This window comes from Amphiura filiformis, chromosome 17 (genome assembly GCF_039555335.1).
Source record: "Amphiura filiformis chromosome 17, Afil_fr2py, whole genome shotgun sequence".
NCBI lineage: Eukaryota > Metazoa > Echinodermata > Ophiuroidea > Amphilepidida > Amphiuridae > Amphiura > Amphiura filiformis.
This window is the reverse complement of record NC_092644.1, coordinates 26970151-26989871: the sequence shown is the minus strand read 5'-3', so window position 1 is coordinate 26989871 and position 19721 is coordinate 26970151. Positions and strand designations below refer to the sequence as shown.

General features: G+C 38.4%; 1 protein-coding gene across 2 annotated transcripts; it reads left to right on the top strand.

Moving 5' to 3' along the window:
• The first annotated feature begins 40 nt into the window (after positions 1 to 40).
• On the top strand, positions 41 to 19229 carry LOC140137551 (FAD-dependent oxidoreductase domain-containing protein 1-like). Of its 2 annotated transcripts, none has more exons than XM_072159261.1 (10): positions 41 to 172; positions 4042 to 4551; positions 5623 to 5733; positions 7377 to 7495; positions 8950 to 9044; positions 9684 to 9871; positions 10496 to 10786; positions 12514 to 12636; positions 17327 to 17426; positions 18775 to 19229. In XM_072159261.1, the coding sequence occupies exons 2-10, from the start codon at positions 4135 to 4137 to the stop codon at positions 18927 to 18929; spliced, it is 1599 nt and encodes a 532-aa protein (XP_072015362.1). In that variant the 5' UTR covers positions 41 to 172; positions 4042 to 4134; the 3' UTR covers positions 18930 to 19229. The 2 variants fall into 2 exon arrangements, with proteins under 2 accessions (XP_072015362.1, XP_072015364.1); XM_072159263.1 differs by having other exon boundaries at positions 42 to 168.
• The last annotated feature ends 492 nt before the right edge of the window (positions 19230 to 19721 follow it).

The window sequence follows — 19721 nt, the reverse complement described above, 5'->3', positions numbered from 1 at the left end:
CGTCAATTTCTGGCTGACTGGCTCAATCTGGTTGAATCAATCAAAACAACCAGTGACGTAACCTGCAAACAGCGTGGGAGATCAAAAGCAAATACTGGTGATGTTTTGCCAAAATCAGGTGTTGTCATCGTTAGATTTCATTGATCGAACGTTCTGATCTATGCATAAGTAGGTATGTTTGAATAATTTCGGAAAAATAAAATCTAGTTAATAGTTTGTCATGTGTCACAGGACACAGTTTCAATCAAACATCAGCCTGATGATCAGGTGCAGTGAAAGTTGCTTTTCAGATGGGCCCTGGATGGTCGAATTCTGCAGTCACGCCATCAATTATGAATAATCACGGCAGTACTATAGTAGCTAAAATAATAGTTTCTCGATCATGAGAGCTCAACCGTACAACGGCACGCCTACCACACACGCTTTGGGTAGCGCTAGACTCGCTGAGTCTCATGGACGCCGTTCCTATCCATCAGACTCCTATTTCCCATTTTGGATGTCAATGGGAAATACACACTTAACGATTTGCGCCGGTTAGAATCTTGAAAAAAAATCTTTAAAATTTCATCAATGTATATAAAAAGTGGTACCAACCGTATTGTGCTTGCTAATTTAAGACTCGGTTGAAACAAAATTGAGGATCGAAAGCATTTTAGTGTCCAAAAAGGCAAAATTATCGTCAAAGTTCTGCGAAATCGGCACCCTTGCGAAGGGTTCAGAATTGAATCGGGAGCGAAAATATCCGATCTTTGCGATCAAAAACACAAAATTACAACTTTAAACATACTATTGGCAAAAGACATTATTACCAAACAATACAGAATAGAAAATTTGACATCATTTTCTCAAAATATTGAAAAAATTTGCTCACTAGACATCGAAAAAGTCACGCAATCCAATTCCCGCCCAAACGCTGTGGGAAACTGAAAGTGCGATAATCGTGACTAGGTAGCGCTGCATTTCCTGTGCGTGCACTGTACAATCGATCGCGCTATTCATCACCTTCATGTCATTCCACTAAACTTGCGACATTACGCAGTGCACGCAGAACATTCATACTCACATGATCGAGAAACTATTATTTTAGCTATAAATGCAGTGAATGAGTATGGGGCCGGGGGATGAATATCTGGTTATTACTGTAGGTAGCAGCGTGTACCGTGTAGTCATGGTATTCTGTCGGTCGGACATGATCCGGGCATGAACCGGCTGACAAGAGCATGAGTGAAAACAACATTCGCATTCACTGAACTCTGGAGTGTATTACAAGCTACTATATCACACTATTGTGCCAGGTTTGACTCTCTGCAAATAAAAATATGCGATAAGTTGTTTTCACTCCAATGCATGACTGGATGTGACATGGCCCTGACCAAGAGAATAGTGCAGCTCTAAAGAGTCTAAAGTATTTTCCATCCTGATGTCATGTGGCAGTGACATCAAAGCATTGCTGAGGCAGCTGTTTCGCGAGCACATATCCCGGGCACATGCGGTGTCTGCGTGTGTACTGTGTACGTCAGCACCATAGAGCTGTATATTTAAAGCTATATGGCCAGCACTTTGTTGAGCGAACACTAGCGATCGCGATTTGTAACTGAGCTTAGCTGTGCCCAAATGCGCACTGACGTCACATAAAATGCTTTAGGGGCTATCATTTTCTTCGGAAGGGGGGTCATAAATTTTGGAAAGAAAAAATAGGGATGGGGGTCATAAAATTTTTGATGACCAAAATGAACAGGGTCCGCATTCACAAGATGACCACACACATCGTCATTTTCATTAAAATTAAATGCAAATTTTATGCGTTATGATGGCGATCTTTTCCTTTAGACCACCCTCGCATAGGGACTAAAATATTAAGTATTAATTTGCATCAAGGTTTACTTTTACATCATGGTTAAACAGTTGCCACTTTGAAGTCAAGGTTTAATGTATTGGAAGGAGGGCAGGGCTATGATAAATGAGGGAAATTATGGGGTAACAAATTTAAAACATTTTTTTTTAAACGGCTATTCTGCTTGGAATTTAAGAATTATCGGAAAAGCAAGAAACATAACTTCATAAAATCAGCATCACTTCCGTCACTTTAAAAGGTGATCAGATGAGTGGAAAGAGGCAAAGAATTTGTAAAATGAGGGAATTTTTTAAAAGAAAAATACATTGTGTTTTTCGAGAAATTCACCATCTTGGATAAATGCAAAATTGCATCATGCAGTAAAAACTGTCAAACGAAGCTTAAAAATGCATGATACACGAGCGTAAATCACCATCTTACATCTAAAAGCGGGTCAGTCTTATTTAGATTTGTTGTGCATTCATGACATGCTACTTTCTATTGTGTTCATTTCTACTGTGACAAACACACAGTCTATTCAATTCTTACTCACTTGTGTTGACCTTAAGGGGTTACTACACCCCTCCTCAATTTTGTGCCTATTTTTGCATTTTTCTCAAAAATCATAGCGCATTGGTGGCAAGTAAGATATGTATATTATAGGGGCAAGGACTACAACTACTGCACTGGAAATTTTATTTCAGCACAGACAACAGTTGTGGAGTTACAGTCAAAAATGAGGAAAACCAATATTTGATCAATAAATCAATAACTACTTGCCTTGAGTTGCAGGGCAGTAGTTGTAGTCCTTGCCCCTATAATATACATATCTTACTTGTCACCAATGCGCTATAATTTTTGAGAAAAATGCAAAAATAGGCACAAAATTGGCCAGGGGTGTAGTACCCCCTTAATTGTCACGTTTCTGACCATAGTTCCGTATCCAATTAGGGCAAACTACACCTTTATGACCAGGCAAGTAAACATACTTTTTAAAAGAATTGGGACAATTTATCATTTTGACCCCCTGTTTTACTTTAAAGCAATATTATAACATTTTCAAACAAAATAGATTAGCATTTCTTTGCCATAAAATATTAGGTTTTACTGTCAGATATATCCCCTTTTATTTTTGAGCCGAACAACTACGGCAAAGCAAAGAAAATTGGAATTTACTGCCAGCGTACATGTCGCCAATACGTACCACTCCTTCGGCCATGTTGTGGTACGACCCTTTGTTGTGTATAGCACCGTCCCACACGCCGTGACGTACTGTGTGTTATGAACATCGTGTATGCGTTCGACTAATAATTCCATCGTAATAATAAAGCGCCGGTTCGGCGTTTTATTCAAAATCACGGATTTTGACAAAACTACAGCACTTAGAATCTTGATTTTTGCAGGGTATATTGGTTTAATAAAGTACAATTTAATCGTGTAAAAAAGGAATTTTAAAAATTCAGTGAGGGCGTCTTCCTCAGCAAATGTTATAATATGGCTTTAATTGTACCCTACCAAAAATGCCTGTCGACACTATGAAGAGGGCAGCCCAAGCCGTAATTATATTTGTTCAGTACTTTCCAGTACCGTTCTGACATGCCAAAAACACTTTCAAATCTTTGTTCCAAAGATTTGGTCACCACACATTAGGTCTCTTCCTCTACTATATTGACAAAGGGATCTTGTTCAGTGATGGTGCCAGGAATTATTTTTTGAAATTTTGGGGTAAAAATCTGACAATTTTTTTAAAAATGTGTCGATTTTGGCCCAAAATAGGATAATTTTGCCCAAAATAAGGCAAGTTGGATTTTTTTGTTCTGACTAGGGGGGGGGGGGGCAAAGAAAAAATGGGGCAGGTGGTGGAGGATGCTCCCTTCCCCCCTTTTTTGTGTAATAATTTTTATTTTCATAAGTACCGTACCATAGTCATTCCATTAACTGCCCAGGGCGCTTAACAAAGTCATTTTGGGTGGGCGCTTATTTTCTTGAATTGTTTACACAACTGCATAAAAATTGCCCAAAATATGGACTTGATGTGTAGATGGTTCTTGTTTGATATAAGTAGTTGCATGCATTAATCCTGCACATAATGACAGAGGATATCGTGTGTAGTAAAGTCGCTGGGTGGGCGCTTATAGGGCATGGGCGGTTAATGGAACGGTTAATTTAAATTAACAATGAATTATGATTTCCACTTTTGGTTGCAGGTGTGGTCTATGCAAGAAGATTCAATATGATTGTGGCTTGTTAAAAGTGTTTTACGCATCAAAATCATCAGGCAATCAATCAAGCCTACCATCATGGCCCTCCAAGTGGGCAATATGCTAGTCAGATGCGCAGGACAAAACCATCTTAGATGTTTCACCTCCATAGCTAACAAACTCCTTCAGCCAAACATCAATCATGCATCCAGAGACTACTCCAAGAAATCAGACTCTCTCACTCCAACAACAGAAGAGACTGCAAAACCGAAAACGGCACTGGAGAAGGCCAAAGACGTTGCATCGAAAATAAAGGAAGCGAAACGGAAATTTGATTTGTACGATCCGTTGAACCAGACGGCGCAACCGACGTTGTTTGAAGCTCAGCTGCCTCCTAGGGCGGTTGACATTGTTATAGTTGGTGGGGGTATTATGGGGTGTAGTATTGCATATCATCTGTGTAGGGAAGAAAATCTTATAGGAGCCAAGGTTCTTGTCATTGAAAGGGACCCATGTGTAAGTATGAAACACACTTTTTGTCAAATTGTTTGAAGGTTATGGTAATTCATCACTTCTGGAAGAATTACTAACTTGTTAAAGTACTGTTTGTCATTAAAATTTTGATTTTTATATGCTTTACTTTTCAAGTCAAAAGGAAAACATTTCACCATTTAAATAGCATGTTGTGTAAAAAATGTGCATAATGTAGAAGTCAATGGCTCAGCGGCAAAGAGATGTCGCTCCATTATTTGCTGTTTGTCTAGTCTATTCACGATCGAGGGGGAGATGAGCATCGAGTAACCCGGGAAGTAACCACTATGGTGTCCAAGAATGTGATACCCAGTAGCTTGACTCCCTGGGGTAACAGTATGTGAGCACAGACTACTGTTTGGCCCTGAGACGATAATTATAATATTGTGTATGGCATTGAGGGTTGTATGAGAATAAACTGCACGCGCCATGAATGATATTCAACAAGCCGGTACGGCGAGTTGAATATATCATTCATGGCAAGTGCAGTATATTCTCATACAACCCGAAATAAAGCCATCCAATATTATTATTATTATTATATAATATAATATGAAGCTTTTTCTATGCGTTTTGATTACCAAAGTATCAAACTGAACATTTGTAATCCAGTCGTTTAGTGTAATCATTTTCATCATGTTTGCCGGCGGTACAAAACAACAAACTGCGTAACTCAACTACTTTGGTCTCTCCGCGCTCAAGGTATGCCGCGCAGCGCGCTCGAGTTGCCAACGACAACGCAAAATTTGCACGCCTGTTCAGTATCAAAATATCTTGCACAGTGTTACCTTGCAGTATTAAATTTTGGTGGTATAGCTAAAAGCTTCATATTATATAATAATACCTAACATCGTCTCAGGTTTGGCCATGTATAATTACATATGCATGCGCATGATACTTATTTGGCTTGGAGTAACAAACCACATGGCTTGCATTATGCTAGGGAATACATTGAGGACAGTTTTATAGAAGCTTCAAACTAGCCTGAGTAAGTCAACATTATAGATACCACACATACATAACATTGCTCCATTTTGATCTGCTTCTTCATTTTAGTATACTAGAGCATCCACAGTTCTTTCAGTCGGAGGAATAAGACAGCAGTTTTCCATTCCTGAGAATGTCAAGATGTCCATGTATAGTTCCCAGTTTCTTCGTGAATCAAAGGTATGACATAACATGTATGCATGTGAAATTGTCGGTACACCCTGTCAGTCCAAAACACAGAGGACCACTATAAACAAGAGAATAAATACTCTACATGTTCACGTAACCTCCTTCAACTCATTTGCATAGTTTTGGAGGTAGCGGATCGTATTCTGATTCGTTGAACTTCAAATTAGCATACTTTTGGAGGTTTCCATATTTGGTATTACCTAATTAATTATTAATACCGCTACGTTGTTTATATAGTGACGTCATTAGAACTGGTCGTTTCGTCAAAGATCCGACAAACAAACACTTCCACTTTTCTTTCTATTACTGTTATATTGTGAAATACCATATACATGTACCTGACGTGTTAGTCCAATATGATAGGAAAATATTTCTGGCGATGACCCCATGTTCACATTGGCTAAATAAGCTGTATTTTCGCTGGAAAGGTGCTGGGACATGTCGGCCATTTTGTTTGCAAAAGGCATGTTCGTCTCCCGCGTTCCACGGAGGTGGCAGCACCACAAGAAAGGACGCCAGTTCTGGATTACTACCGGGACTTTTACGTTCACTGCCGTGCATCAGTATATGCATCAGCGTATCTAGGTTTTACTAAAGTAAAACATCTTTGGTCCAAAACGACGAAACACCATCAGTCCGATACACCATCAGTCCGAACCACTGTCAGTCCGAATTTTTAGGGTTAAGGTTCCTAATGTTGACAGTGTTTCGGACTGATGGTGTTTCGGATTGACAGGGAGACCCCAAAAATTTTGAAAGATTATTTGATTGTGTGTGGGATGAATATTGTAAACACTGGCAAATGAGGAGTTGAGGACACACATTAGAAATCTCTGTGTAACTGCAGTCACTTAATAACTGTGACCGTGCACACTTTCTGGATGTGTTTCTAACTCTAATTTCCCTCTAAAACAGCAAAAGATTGCATTAAAGACATTGTCCACAGTTGCCAGTATAGTAGCTTATAGTATACTATAGGGTCAGTTTGCATGCTGATAGTGAATATTTCACCACATCCATTGAAACTGAACAAAACTTGAACATTTGTGTGTCCTGAGTTTGATAGTGAAACCATTGGGCGGTGGTTACATAAGGATGGGTGTGCTTGTTTCAAAAAGTGTGACTTACAATGTACATGTAGTACCTGCATGTACTTGATACAAAGTGGATCTATTCAATAGATTTATTACCATATTAAAAAGGACCTACCGTATTTGTTTCATTAACCGCCCATGCTACAATAAGCGCCCACTCAGTGACTTTACAACAAGTGAACTTTGGGCCTTTTTTATGTATTGTAGGTCTAACCAATGTAAAAAATAAGCACCCACCCAAAATAACATTGTTAAGCACTCTGGGCGGTTAATGGAATGAATATGGTACAATTCAAAATTGAATTCGTATCATATACTAGGATCCACAACATGCTCATCTATCATGGCACATTTCTTTAACCCTAATATATTTGTACATTCTTTGAATGACCTTCGAAAATTTAAGTACAGAAACGCATACTCTGCGACTTGAGGTCAAATTTTGCACTATGATTGTTTAATTGAGGTTATTGAACTATGCCACTGAATGAGGCCATTGTGGTCCATAGTGATAGATCTCTCATTAATCTTTCTCATCAGTATTTATTGACAGTTGATGGTAAGGACCTCACTGATGTGCAGTTCAATCATCAAGGTTATTTATTCCTTGCTACGGAGGCTGGTGTTGAAACCATGGAAAAGAACCACAAAGTACAAAAGTAAGTGGGGAAGAGGATAGGAGGGGGGAGGAGAGGGGGCAGGGGAGGGGTACAGTCATCAGGGTTATTTATTCCTTGCTACGGAGGCTGGTGTTGAAATCATGGAAAAGAACCACAAAGTACAAAAGTAAGTGGGAAAGAGGATAGGAGGGGGGAGGAGAGGGTTTAGTCATCAGGTTTATTTATTCCTTGCTATGGAGGCTGATGTTGAAATCATGGAAAAGAACCATGAAGTAAGTGAGCAAGAGGAGGGAAGGGCGGGGGAGGGGTTCAATCATCAAGGTTATTTATTCCTTGCTTCAGAGGCTGGTGTTGAAAGCATGGAAAAGGACCATAAAATACAAAAAAGTAAGTGGGGAAGAGGATAGGAGGGAGAGGAGGGCAGGGAGGTGTAGTCATCAGGGTTATGTATTCCTTGCTACGGAGGCTGGTGTTGAAACCATGGAAAAGAACCACAAAGTACAAAAGTAAGTGGGAAAGAGGATAGGAGGGGGGAGGAGAGGGTTTAGTCATCAGGTTTATTTATTCCTTGCTATGGAGGCTGATGTTGAAATCATGGAAAAGAACCATGAAGTAAGTGAGCAAGAGGAGGGAAGGGCAGGGGAGGGGTTCAATCATCAAGGTTATTTATTCCTTGCTTCAGAGGCTGGTGTTGAAAGCATGGAAAAGGACCATAAAATACAAAAGTAAGTGGGGAAGAGGATAGGAGGGGAGAGGAGGGCAGGGGAGGGTGTAGTCATCAGGGTTATGTATTCCTTGCTACGGAGGCTGGTGTTGAAACCATGGAAAAGAACCACAAAGTACAAAAGTAAGTGGGAAAGAGGATAGGAGGGGGAGGAGAGGGTTTAGTCATCAGGTTTATTTATTCCTTGCTATGGAGGCTGATGTTGAAATCATGGAAAAGAACCATGAAGTAAGTGAGCAAGAGGAGGGAAGGGCAGGGGAGGGGTTCAATCATTTATTCCTTGCTATGGAGGCTGGTGTTGAAATCATGGAAAAGAACCACAAAGTACAAAAGTAAGTGGGGAAGAGGATAGGAGGGGGAGGAGAGGGCAGGGGAGGGGTTTAGTCATCAGGGTTATTTATTCCTTGCTACAGAGGCTGGTGTTGAAATCATGGAAAAGAACCACAAAGTACAAAAGTAAGTGGGGAAGAGGATAGGAGGGGAGGAGAGGAGGGCAGGGAGGGCTTCAGTCCATCAGGGTTATTTATTCCTTGCTACGGAGGCTGGTGTTGAAATCATGGAAAAGAACCACAAAGTACAAAAGTAAGTGGGGAAGAGGATAGGAGGGGGGAGGAGAAGGCAGGGGAGAGGTTCAGTCATCAGGGTTATTTATTCCTTGCTATGGAGGCTGATGTTGAAATCATGGAAAAGAATCACAAAGTACAAAAGTAAGTTGTGAGTATGTCTTTCTTTTCCACATTTAAAAAGTGATATTTTCTTTGTTCTACAGGGACTGTGGTGCAAGCGTTGAGTTGTTGACACCCAGGCAAATCAAGGCAAAATTCCCATGGATAAACACAGATGGTGTTGCATTAGGTTCTTATGGTATGTACAAAGTAGTCCAAAATATGTGTAGGGGGAGGGGGTGTTCTTGTATGTTATGTACATTTGTGTGTGGGGTGGGGTGTGTAGTGGTGGTTACTACACTCTTGAGTAACAATTGAGTTAGCCTGAATTTCACCTGGACAAGGAGCTTACTGCTAATTGTCGCATTGTAACCAGTTTAAAACTCAGGGAGCTGATCCTGGCTGCGAAGGCCAATTGTGGAATGTCTAGGGGTGCACTTCTTACCTGCAAGTCCCAGTGTTGTTGTTTAATGGTTTATCATGTTGTGATATGGGCTGTAGTGGTCAGAGACAACTTGTAGTAAAGTGTGTTGAGGCTTGTGGATCAACATCTAGGCAATGTGCTTGTGCGTAGCGCACTATTTCACTGCCCTTTTCTTTTGTCGTTTTTTCAAAACAGAAACAATTTTGTAACTACAATCCTCTTGATGTTCAAATGCTTTTAGAATTCAAAATGTCAAAAAATAATTCACTGTCGGGATCTGAAATATTATTCATCTTTTAATCTATATGTTTAGAAATGAAGGCTGGTTTGATCCAGGGTCCCTTCTGAAATTCACTTCAAACACTTATGAACTGAGGTCTCTAAGTATAATATAATTCATCTTTTAATCCATAGGTTTGGAAAATGAAGGCTGGTTTGATCCATGGTCTCTTCTGAAAGGTTTACGCCAAAAGGCAGTAGCCCACGGATGTCGCTTCATAAATGGCGAGGTGTTGGATTTCAATGTTCTCCAACCAGGGAAGAAGGACGTTCCACTAGAGCAGCATTTTGCAGGGGATGGAAGGAGAGTGCGTGGTGTCAAGGTAATTGTCGTGGAACTGAATGGTTTTTTTTGCCACCATGATGTAATAAAGTAACGATGAAATTAATGATTCAAAAGGTTTTTTTCAGTAATGTTTTAAAACATAACACTACATAGAACATAACACTACATAGAACATAATCTTTTATATCTTTGAAATATAGCAACACATGCAACAACCATCATGGCTGCCATTGTTACTACTGTTCTAGGTGGTTTGTTGTTTTGGGTCCGTAAGGCCTTGAGCAGTGTTCCCGCTAAAGGCTATATGGCCCGAAAGTGACCCTGGCAGTTGAGAAATATTGGCCCTGAAGAATTGGGGAAAATAATAATCAAATAAAAGTTTTAAATTACTTACTGGGCCACTGATAATATTTTCCATGAAATACAGTGATTGACCCAAACTGGAAATTCTCAGAAGGAACGCTGGTTCCAAGTAGTCCAATTTCAGTGATGAGTTGTGTTCCAAAACAGATCATGGAGCCCGGTACCCTGCACTAGATGAACCTATTTGCCTATTTATAAAATAATTTAGTGCAAATCTTTTTACTTTAACAATACTTGTCTAACACCAAACCTCCTGAAATCATTAACAAATGTTGAATTGATAATCCCTTAATTACAGGTAAAAGCAGAAGGCTATGATGATGTCATGGACGTCAATTGCGCAATACTAGTCCTGGCTTCCGGTTGGGAATCCGGCCGGATGGGTCGTCTGATGGGTATCGGAGAAGGCTCCGCTTCTGAATGGATGGATGTGCCTATTCCAGTAGAGCCAAGAAAGCGCTATGTGTATGTAGTCCATGCACCTGATGGACCCAGTATAGATTGTCCGTTTATAGTTGATCCATCTGGAGCATATATCAGACGAGAAGGATTTGGGGGAAACTATGTGTGTGGCATCAGTCCTGAAGTTGTAAGTATGGCTATTTTTTTTTTCATGTTGAACCTACTGAATCATACATTGATGACAAAGCAATGCAGCTTGCTGACTTCTTGTCTTGATCCATGGTCTAGTCCACAAGGTGCTCAATCTTTTTTCCTTGTTTAAATATTTGTAACTAACAGGGTTGTAGCTACAGTGGACGGTGGTGGGCGACAGTTTTGGAGCCCAACACTCAGCTGCAATTTTAGCACTGCAGCCCATCACTCAGAGGCCAAAATTACACCATTTTACTAACTTAGACAAGAATTTGGTCAATTTTAGCAAAAAATTGCCAAATTTGCAAGATTTTCATCAAATGCCACCCAGCACTAAAAATATCCTAGCTACAACCCTGTAACTAACTAACAATATTTTTCCTCCTAGTTAGGCCTACAGCCTGACCATATTTCTGAGTGGTTTTACCAAAGTATTCTGAATATTGACTATCCTTTACTCGTTTCTAGAAGTGGGCCAAGGAGCCTTTTATTTAGGGAAGTGGTGTCAAGTGCGGTCATATTGCATATAAAAATGTCAATGTGCATATTTGAGCTGACCAAGGCAAGTCATTTATCAAAATTTTATTACACATGCAAGGCACATTGCTCTGTGTAAATTTCCCATTAGTTCTACCATCAGTACTCCTATCCGTAAATAGTACCTCTAAGCCGTAAATAGTATTTTCAATGTCCCAGATGAGCCGTAAATAGTACTTCCAATCCGTAAATAGTACTTTTGACCATGCCTTCAAGCGTATGCTTGGCGCATTCGATGCGACGGAACAGTTCACGCACGCTTGAAACTGCCATAGCGTGATTTCGCTGCTGTAATTGGTTAGCCCGATTTTAGCCTATTCAATTTTTTTGAAGGGCAAAATATAGGTTGTGCTTAAATTGGGATAGAAGCTGGAAGTCAAAACGTCAAATAATTTTCTTTTAACCAATCAATGAACAAAGAACATATTAATGAAGTATATAAAACAAATATATACTGCCTTTATGCGAAGTTCTGGTTAAAACTATGTTCCCTCGTTGAGATGAATTAATACTATTGTTCAGGAAAATAGTACTATTGATCTCACCTCGGGCCCATAGTTTTAACCAGAACCTCTCATGGCAGTATATATTTGTATAATGTTTTTAGTGAATTTGGAGCATGTTGAATTTTGCCCCACATGATCCTATATTGATTTAGGGGTGTTTTTGTTAGGGTCACATGGTTCAAATACAGCTTGGCAGAAAAAATATTTGAAATCAGCACACCCTAATTAACCAAAATAATTTGGTTGCCAGCTTTTACGAGAACTTGCTGCTTGCCGCTATATGAGCACATATTTGCATAAAAGAACTAGTCTTATTATTCGCCCTGCACAGATCTGCCATCTTGCTACCAAAACAATGTTCTCCCTGAAACAAATGCGCAAAAAGTGCTTTTTTGTTTCACTCGCTTTCCTAGCAGTGCGCCAGAAGGCTTTTGCAAAGTGTACGCAGCAAATAAAGCACACGTTTGACAGGCGTACACACATGTCACACACACTTTGCAGGTAGAAATTTGTTTTGAGATGACGGTGCGATGGCGATCAGCAAATAGTCTATTTTGAATCATGACACTATGACTATTTATGGGCAGGAAAATGTCTGGGAATATTTTTTTTTACGGATGCAAACTGGCAGTGTGGATTGCTGAAATCAATTGTCATATAATTTTGTTCTATTCCATAGGATTCGGAAGAGCCTCCAGTAGATGTTACTTCAATGGATGACTTGGCTGTTGACTATGATTGGTTTGATGAGAAACTCTGGCCAAAATTAGCTCACAGAGTGCCAGCGTTTAATAACCTCAAGGTAAAATATAGAAATCATATTTGTTAATTGTTTTTTAGTCTGTCTGTTTATTTGTTTCTGATATGTGACCATCCAGCACAACTGAGCCCTGAAGTCGCCAATCATCATTTTTGAGATATTCAACCAAAATATTCTGCTTGAAATTATCTTTAAAATGATGTATATCATGTCTATAGTACTTGACATTTAAGTAGTGAAAAATCAATAAAACAGTTAATAAATCCTTTGTTTCCTATTGTTTATTGTTAAGTTCAATGGAGCATATCTCAATAGTGGTACTGAAGACATCCGCGATATCCGGGCTCAGTTGTGGTGGATGGTCACATATATCTCTTAGCGGGGATGAGAAATTCTTCAGTTACATTGTTGTGTTACAGCTTCATCATCAGAGAATTAACTTGGTGAAAGATGGAAATGGCTAAATTCAGAGTGTACCTTAACCCCAACTCTTATTTACTCTATTGTTATTACCGTAACCACTCGGGTATAAGCCCACCCCTAGATGGCTGATTTCACTTCAAAATGGGGGTGGGCTTATGCACCGAGGAGGGGCTAGTACTTGAATTTAGAAATAAGAAAAATCATCCCCGGGAATCATCCCCATTTGTATATGCCCAATGTACCAGTAATTTCTATCATCTATGTCAATTTCTTGACATTCTAAGTGTGGAATGTTAATTATCAGCTGATATATTTTTTTTTGTCTGTTTGTAAATGTGAGAGAAAAGCATTGATTTGATTTAAGAACTTGGCCAAAATTTAGTACTGGGCTTATAGCCGAGTGGTTACCCACTCAGGTATAAGCCCACCCCCTAGATGGCAGATTTCACTTCAAAAATGGGGGTGGGCTTATAACCAGGGAGGGGCTAGTACTTGAATTTATAAATAAGAACAATCATCCCCATTTGTACAAGGTGTCCCAGAATGATTTATACCGTGTTTGAACAAAATATCAAAAATATATAGTCAACAGTGTATCTAATCTTAATAAGTGCAATACAATGCCACACATGTCTCCTATTTATTCTGTGACTTTCATGGAAATAGCTTGATTCGTTTTTGCGTAACATTGCTATTACTGAAAATGGACGAAAACGGCATGTGTGTAATTTACAGTGCAAAGGCATCATAACACATGGATCCTTTATCACCATCGTCCAGCTGCACTGTGCAATATATTGGAGAAATCCTACATTCTTATATAGGAAATACATCAAATTTGACACAGATGTAGAGCTTACAATGCAAAATAATTTTTGATATGGGATTAAGTGAAACATTTCAATATGACATCCGGTATTTAGGTTGAAAAAAAACCTTTTCATGTGATTTTTACCCCAATTTTTACCAAAAAATGGCATCATTACAGAGGATATAACTTCCTTAAGCACCCTCCGCAGTAAATTTTAATCTTCTTCGTCACGTAGCTGTGGGTTTGGCAATATACTGTGGACATAAATGCATGCTGGGACACTAAGGACGAACCTTCTCTATACATTTATGAAAAATCCATCTCTGCCGGCATTTCGAATGAAGAAACTCACACACCGCAATAATTAGCTCCAAAACTGCCGCCAAAGAAAGAATAGTTTAAGGTCACTCAAGCGTAGCAAATCCTTTTGCTTCGTAAAATCATAAATAAACAATAGATATCGACTATTTTCCAAATAACTTTGTGCTGAACGGTTAGTAATTTTACAGATTTTCAAAATAGGTTGCTTTTTCAAACTTGGAATTCACCATTTTTACGCAATCCTCTCTAACTTCTACTAGAAACGTCCAATTTTTAAAATCTAAAAAATCTGAGAAAGCTTAATATATGTAAAACTTAAAATGTAAAACAATATGACCAGTAGAAATGCCGTTCATACCTAAAAAATTCCATCTTTTCCGGTATAAATCATTCTGGGACACCCTGTATATGCCGAATGTACCAGTAATTTCTATCATCTATGTCAATTTCTTAAAATTCTAAGTGTGGAATGTTAATTATCAACTGATATTTTTTTTAAATTTGTTCTGAAATGTGAAAGAAAGCATTGATTTGATTTAAGAACTTGGCCAAAATTTAGTACTGGGCTTATAGCCGAGTGCACCCTTGTTCCTAGAATGTTTTGAAAAATAGGGGGTGGGCTTATACCTGAAGGTGTGCTTATACCCGGGTATATATAAATCTAACCTTGACCCTGACCCTAAATCTTGACACTTTAACCATAATTATATCAGATTCGTAAGTCAAACTATAATACTTTAGAACATATCCGAACTCTAACCTTAAACCTAACACTAACCCTGACCCTAAACTTAACTTACTTTAATCCTTAGATGTACCCTAATTGTAACTCTAACCGTAGTCCTAATCCTTACACGTACCCTTATTCTAATCAATTCTGACCATGCCTAACATAAGGTGCACCGTGATTAAATTCTAATTAGCTAACCTTGATGACAAGGCCATAGTTTGTCTCAAAGCCCCCGTACGCATTAGTAAAATCACCCGCTATTCCTGCTGGATTGAGTAAATTTTGTTTTTTTTCCACTGTTATATTATTGTTTTTCAAATGCACCACACAAAAATATCACGTTAGACATCCTCAGTCGTCAAAATAGCATAAATCGTAAATGTGAATAAAATTCTTCATCTTGACCACAGTGAAAACTCCTTATACACACTCGGCAGTCCACGCTTTATAATGCGTGCCGGTTCGAAATTCTGAAAATTGGTGAAAGCGTGGGGGTTTAAACTTTTTGGGTAAAAAGCGTGGACTGATATAAAGCGTGGGATTAAAATAAAAAGCGTGGGGCTTCTTCCAACTTACAGTATATTTTTATTGAATGATAAAATAATCATAGTTCCAAGAAAAATCACCAAAACTTGCACACTATGTCGCAAGATAAAATTCCATTTGATGCAGGCTCGCGCTTGTTTACGTGAATCCAGTGCAATGTACACAATATCCTCCCCCGGAAGCGCTGCCAAAACACCTACGTCATATGCAAATGTCCGATTTTCCATGACGTGTTATTTTTCTTTACATTGATCTTATATGAGTGACGTCATTAGCATGCATAATTGATTGAGCGAAGTACCACGGAAGAAGTAGGATATAGTCGCTGAACACAGCGCACGTCAAGTTTCATGACAAGAACAACATTTGAACACCATAAAAGTACAGTTATTCATTAAAATGCTTATTTTACAGTGCAGTAGTAGTTTTTCACATATAATTTGCATTGTTCACGTAATGTATCAATTAACTTATTGGAGAGAAAAACATCGGACTCGCACATGTGAAATAGGTGCAGAATTCGGCGTACTTGATACTTGAACCAAATTATGCGTGCGACTTTGTCAGTTTACAAATAGCGGAAAAAGCAAAAAGTGGTGGGGTCAAGAATTTTCAGTATAAAGGGTGCCTCAGTAAAAAAGCGTGGGGTCAGGAATTTTCAGTATAAAGGGTGCCTCAATAAAAAGGGTGGGGGTAAAATAAAAAGGGTGGGAGTCAAACCCCACTGCCGAGTATGTTATATGAAAAGGTGGTTCATTCTTGTTAAAAAGCTTGTCCCACAGATTTAAATAAAAATTAAAGTTAAAAAACAAACCCTAAAAAACTGCATTCCACATTAGGTTTTCTACTTGGGTAACATATAAGGTAAAGTTAAATTGAATTCTGGAAATAAAATTTGCAAGTACATGCGACAGGTGCGTTCGATAACTCCGAACTTTATCAGGCATCTGTTTGGTCACAGCACCAAGCTTTGCAAAATCGTCCTCATCATTTGTCCCGTGACCAATCAGATGCCTGATGAAGTTCGGAGTTACCGGACGCAACTGTCGCAAATTTTATTTCCAGAATTCAATTTAACTTTACCTTTAATGTTATTTACTGGATGACTAATCTACACCAAGCACATCGTCATCATCCCTATATCTTTGTGTCAAAAATTGCCGTGATAGTATGGCGAATCCTCTCGTTTTTCAAAAGCTACGCATGGCGATTTTGTTCGAGATAGGCCGAGTGACTCAGGCTAAGCATACCATTTACATGATATGAGATATCACACAGAGCCTGCCGCATAGTTTCTATTCTACGATTTGTGCATGATGATCAGTACCACATATGGTGTTGCCATTATAGAAAATTCGATTTGTGGTCAGGTAAAACGCAGGTTTTGTTTCCAGTACACTAACTCGAAAAGCAATACACTAATTAGTGGGGCCTTACTGTTTGCTGTGGATATATTTTACTGCATTTTATAAGTAAAGATTTTGAAATCCAAATAAAAATTGTGATATTTTCAACTGTTTGAGAAATGAATTATACAAAGGAACCTGTGTAAGATCCAGCTGCTGTATCTATAATACAATGTACATTACCGACTTTATTTATCTGCGTCAATAATAGAATATCGATTTCAATCGAATTGAATACATGTCTCCATTTTGAGTTTGTACTACACCTCTGAGCGTTCAAGCGATCAATTTCTAGCCAATCAGATACGGTAGGCCTCCTTTTCTTGCGCCCTTCGCTCACCAACGGAGTATTAAGTTTATATTTATAACACTGGCTGTCGACACTGTGCCAAGCTAAACTGAATATTTAGACAGGAATATCCAAGCTTATGTCAGATCTAAACTCATAGCCAATAATTATTTTATATGTCTGTTATTTTGTCTATTTTTCAATAGGTCAAGAGTGCCTGGGCTGGATATTATGATTACAATACAGTGGATCAAAATGCCATCATTGGAATGCACCCAGGGTTTCCTAATGTGTATGTTGCAACAGGTAAGCTGTCAATGGTTTTGGTTTGGGGTGCCTTTAAATTGGGTTATTCCAATTGAAATTCATACACCGAGTGACCCCCTATACGGTAGACAATGACCTTGATCTTCCACACAGGGAGTTAAAATAGGATTACCTGAATGGGTGACTCCATTTGAGCACTGATTTGACCCTTTCATTATCACCAATTTTGTGTATTGTACCAATGACCACTTGAAATTATTTTATTGTCCTTTTTCCTAGTATAGGTACTATAATATCCAGATTCCAGCAGAATACAGCACTAATTTGTTTGGATACAAAAAATGATCCTGTTTTGCCAAATGAAACATAGCTACTCGTACATCATAATCTTTTATTACTGACCGACATTCAAATTGAATTTTAATATTTTTGCAATTTGAGGGGAAAATGGGCCAAATCATGCAATTTTGCATGTTTTATTAACAATTGCAGTCACAAAATTCATATACTTGGCACAAGTCTGTGCATTCAAAATTTTGAGTATCTAGTAGGCTATATACCGTATTTCGTCAAATAGTTGCCCCCCCCCTCAAATAAATGCCCCCACCACTTTTTTCAACCAAGATGTTTCAAAAATGCTGATATTTCCATGCTATCTTGTGTAGTAAGCTTACCAAGTTGCCCACATAGTTGATAATAGCGTCAATAATTGGCGAAAATCTGGATTGGAAACCCGGAATTGAACCAGAAGTCAGTGTTTCTAGTTCATAGTTCGTCATTTTAGCGTGAGTTTTAAGTTTACCTAATGATTTTAACGGGAATTATTGTTCTAAAATTGACCTTGAATAAACGCCCCCCTTGGGAAAATGTAACATCCCGGGGGCGTTTATTTGACGAAATATGGTAATTAGTTTCCCGGGATAAGTTTGCTCCTAATTGTAATATTTTATGTTAATTTTGATAATTGGTTATAACAGATAACATGTTAGTGACTCGACTAGGACCAACTAGACCCGCGAACTAGACACTTGAACTTGACTAAGTGTATATCCAACATGGTGGTGGTTACTCTAAGTTAAAAAAAACTGACAAATATAATGAGAGTGGTGTACAGTGACTATTGTGAAAGGTCACTAATCTGAAAGATATGGCTGTCAATTAAGATGAAGTGTCTTGGTGCCAAAGTGGATGGTGGGTACAAGATAGCACACCAGCGCACACGCTACTGCAGGCTTTCTGTCTTAATGTTACCAGTACCTCTATTGTTTGGAAGATAGGAGGGTGATTTTCAACTCAGAATTGTTTAGCAAATGTCCTAAATTAGTGTACAAAGAAATTATAATTAATTTTTCCATATATGTTCATTTTCATTTCCCCCTCTAAATAGGATTCACAGGACATGGTATTCAGCAAGCCCCTGCAGTTGGACGCTACATTCGTGATCTCATATTTGATGGTGAACCGCAAGATCTGGATTTATCCAGATTTGGTTTCGAAAGATTCATCTACAAAACGCCTCTCAAAGAAGCAAATGTGGTGTAAGCTGCCAATTGAAATAATATCCAACAGCATTTGAAGTCAGAACAACGATAAGTGTTAACAATTGAACAAACAAAGCAATTTTTACTATGAAATTAATGCACTGACAATCACACTGATATCTTAAAAAATGAACGCTGAAAATTTACACAATAGAAAATGCCACTGAAAAGAAAACTGAAATAGTTCTTTTGTTATTCTGTATGCAAATAACCATTGTCCAACCACACTGAAAAATGGACTGAAATGCCTCTGTTAATCCCACTGAAATAGATTTAAGGCCAAAAAAAAATAATGGTTTGTCTCAAAGCTCACAAGTGGTTTGAAAACAAATGTGAAATGCGATTTTTTTTTTTTTTTTGATTTTTTTTATTCCCGACTTTTTTCATGGTATTTGGAGAAAAAAATCTGATTTTCGCCGAATTTTTTCCGGAAAAACTAAAAAAAAAAAAAAAATTGAAATTTTTACAAATGCGCGCGCGAGCTTTGAGACAAACCTTCTTTTGTTTTTTTTGCCTAATCACACTGAAATGAGCTGGATCATTACTCATAATTGCAGACAGTAGCCATGTGATAAACCACTGAAAATGACACTGAAAACAATCTCAGTCTAATGTTTTCTTTTGTTATAATCATTTTCAGTGGAACCCTGTCATTTTCAGTGTGATTTCTAGTGTAAAAATTTCATAGTCCAGAAGGGTGGTGGAGTTCATTGGGACAGTATCAAAAAGACATGAAACTATAATTACAAGGTAAATATGGTATAATAAGATGTGACTATTCAGTTCTTTCAGT

Coding starts and splice junctions, on each gene's coding strand:
- LOC140137551 (XM_072159261.1), top strand. CDS start 4,135: ATGGCCCTCCAAGTGGGCAATATGCTAGTCAGATGCGCAGGACAAAAC. Junction 9,045..9,683: donor TGTTGCATTAGGTTCTTATG/GTATGTACAAAG, acceptor TTTAATCCATAG/GTTTGGAAAATGAAGGCTGG. Junction 17,427..18,774: donor TAATGTGTATGTTGCAACAG/GTAAGCTGTCAA, acceptor CCCTCTAAATAG/GATTCACAGGACATGGTATT.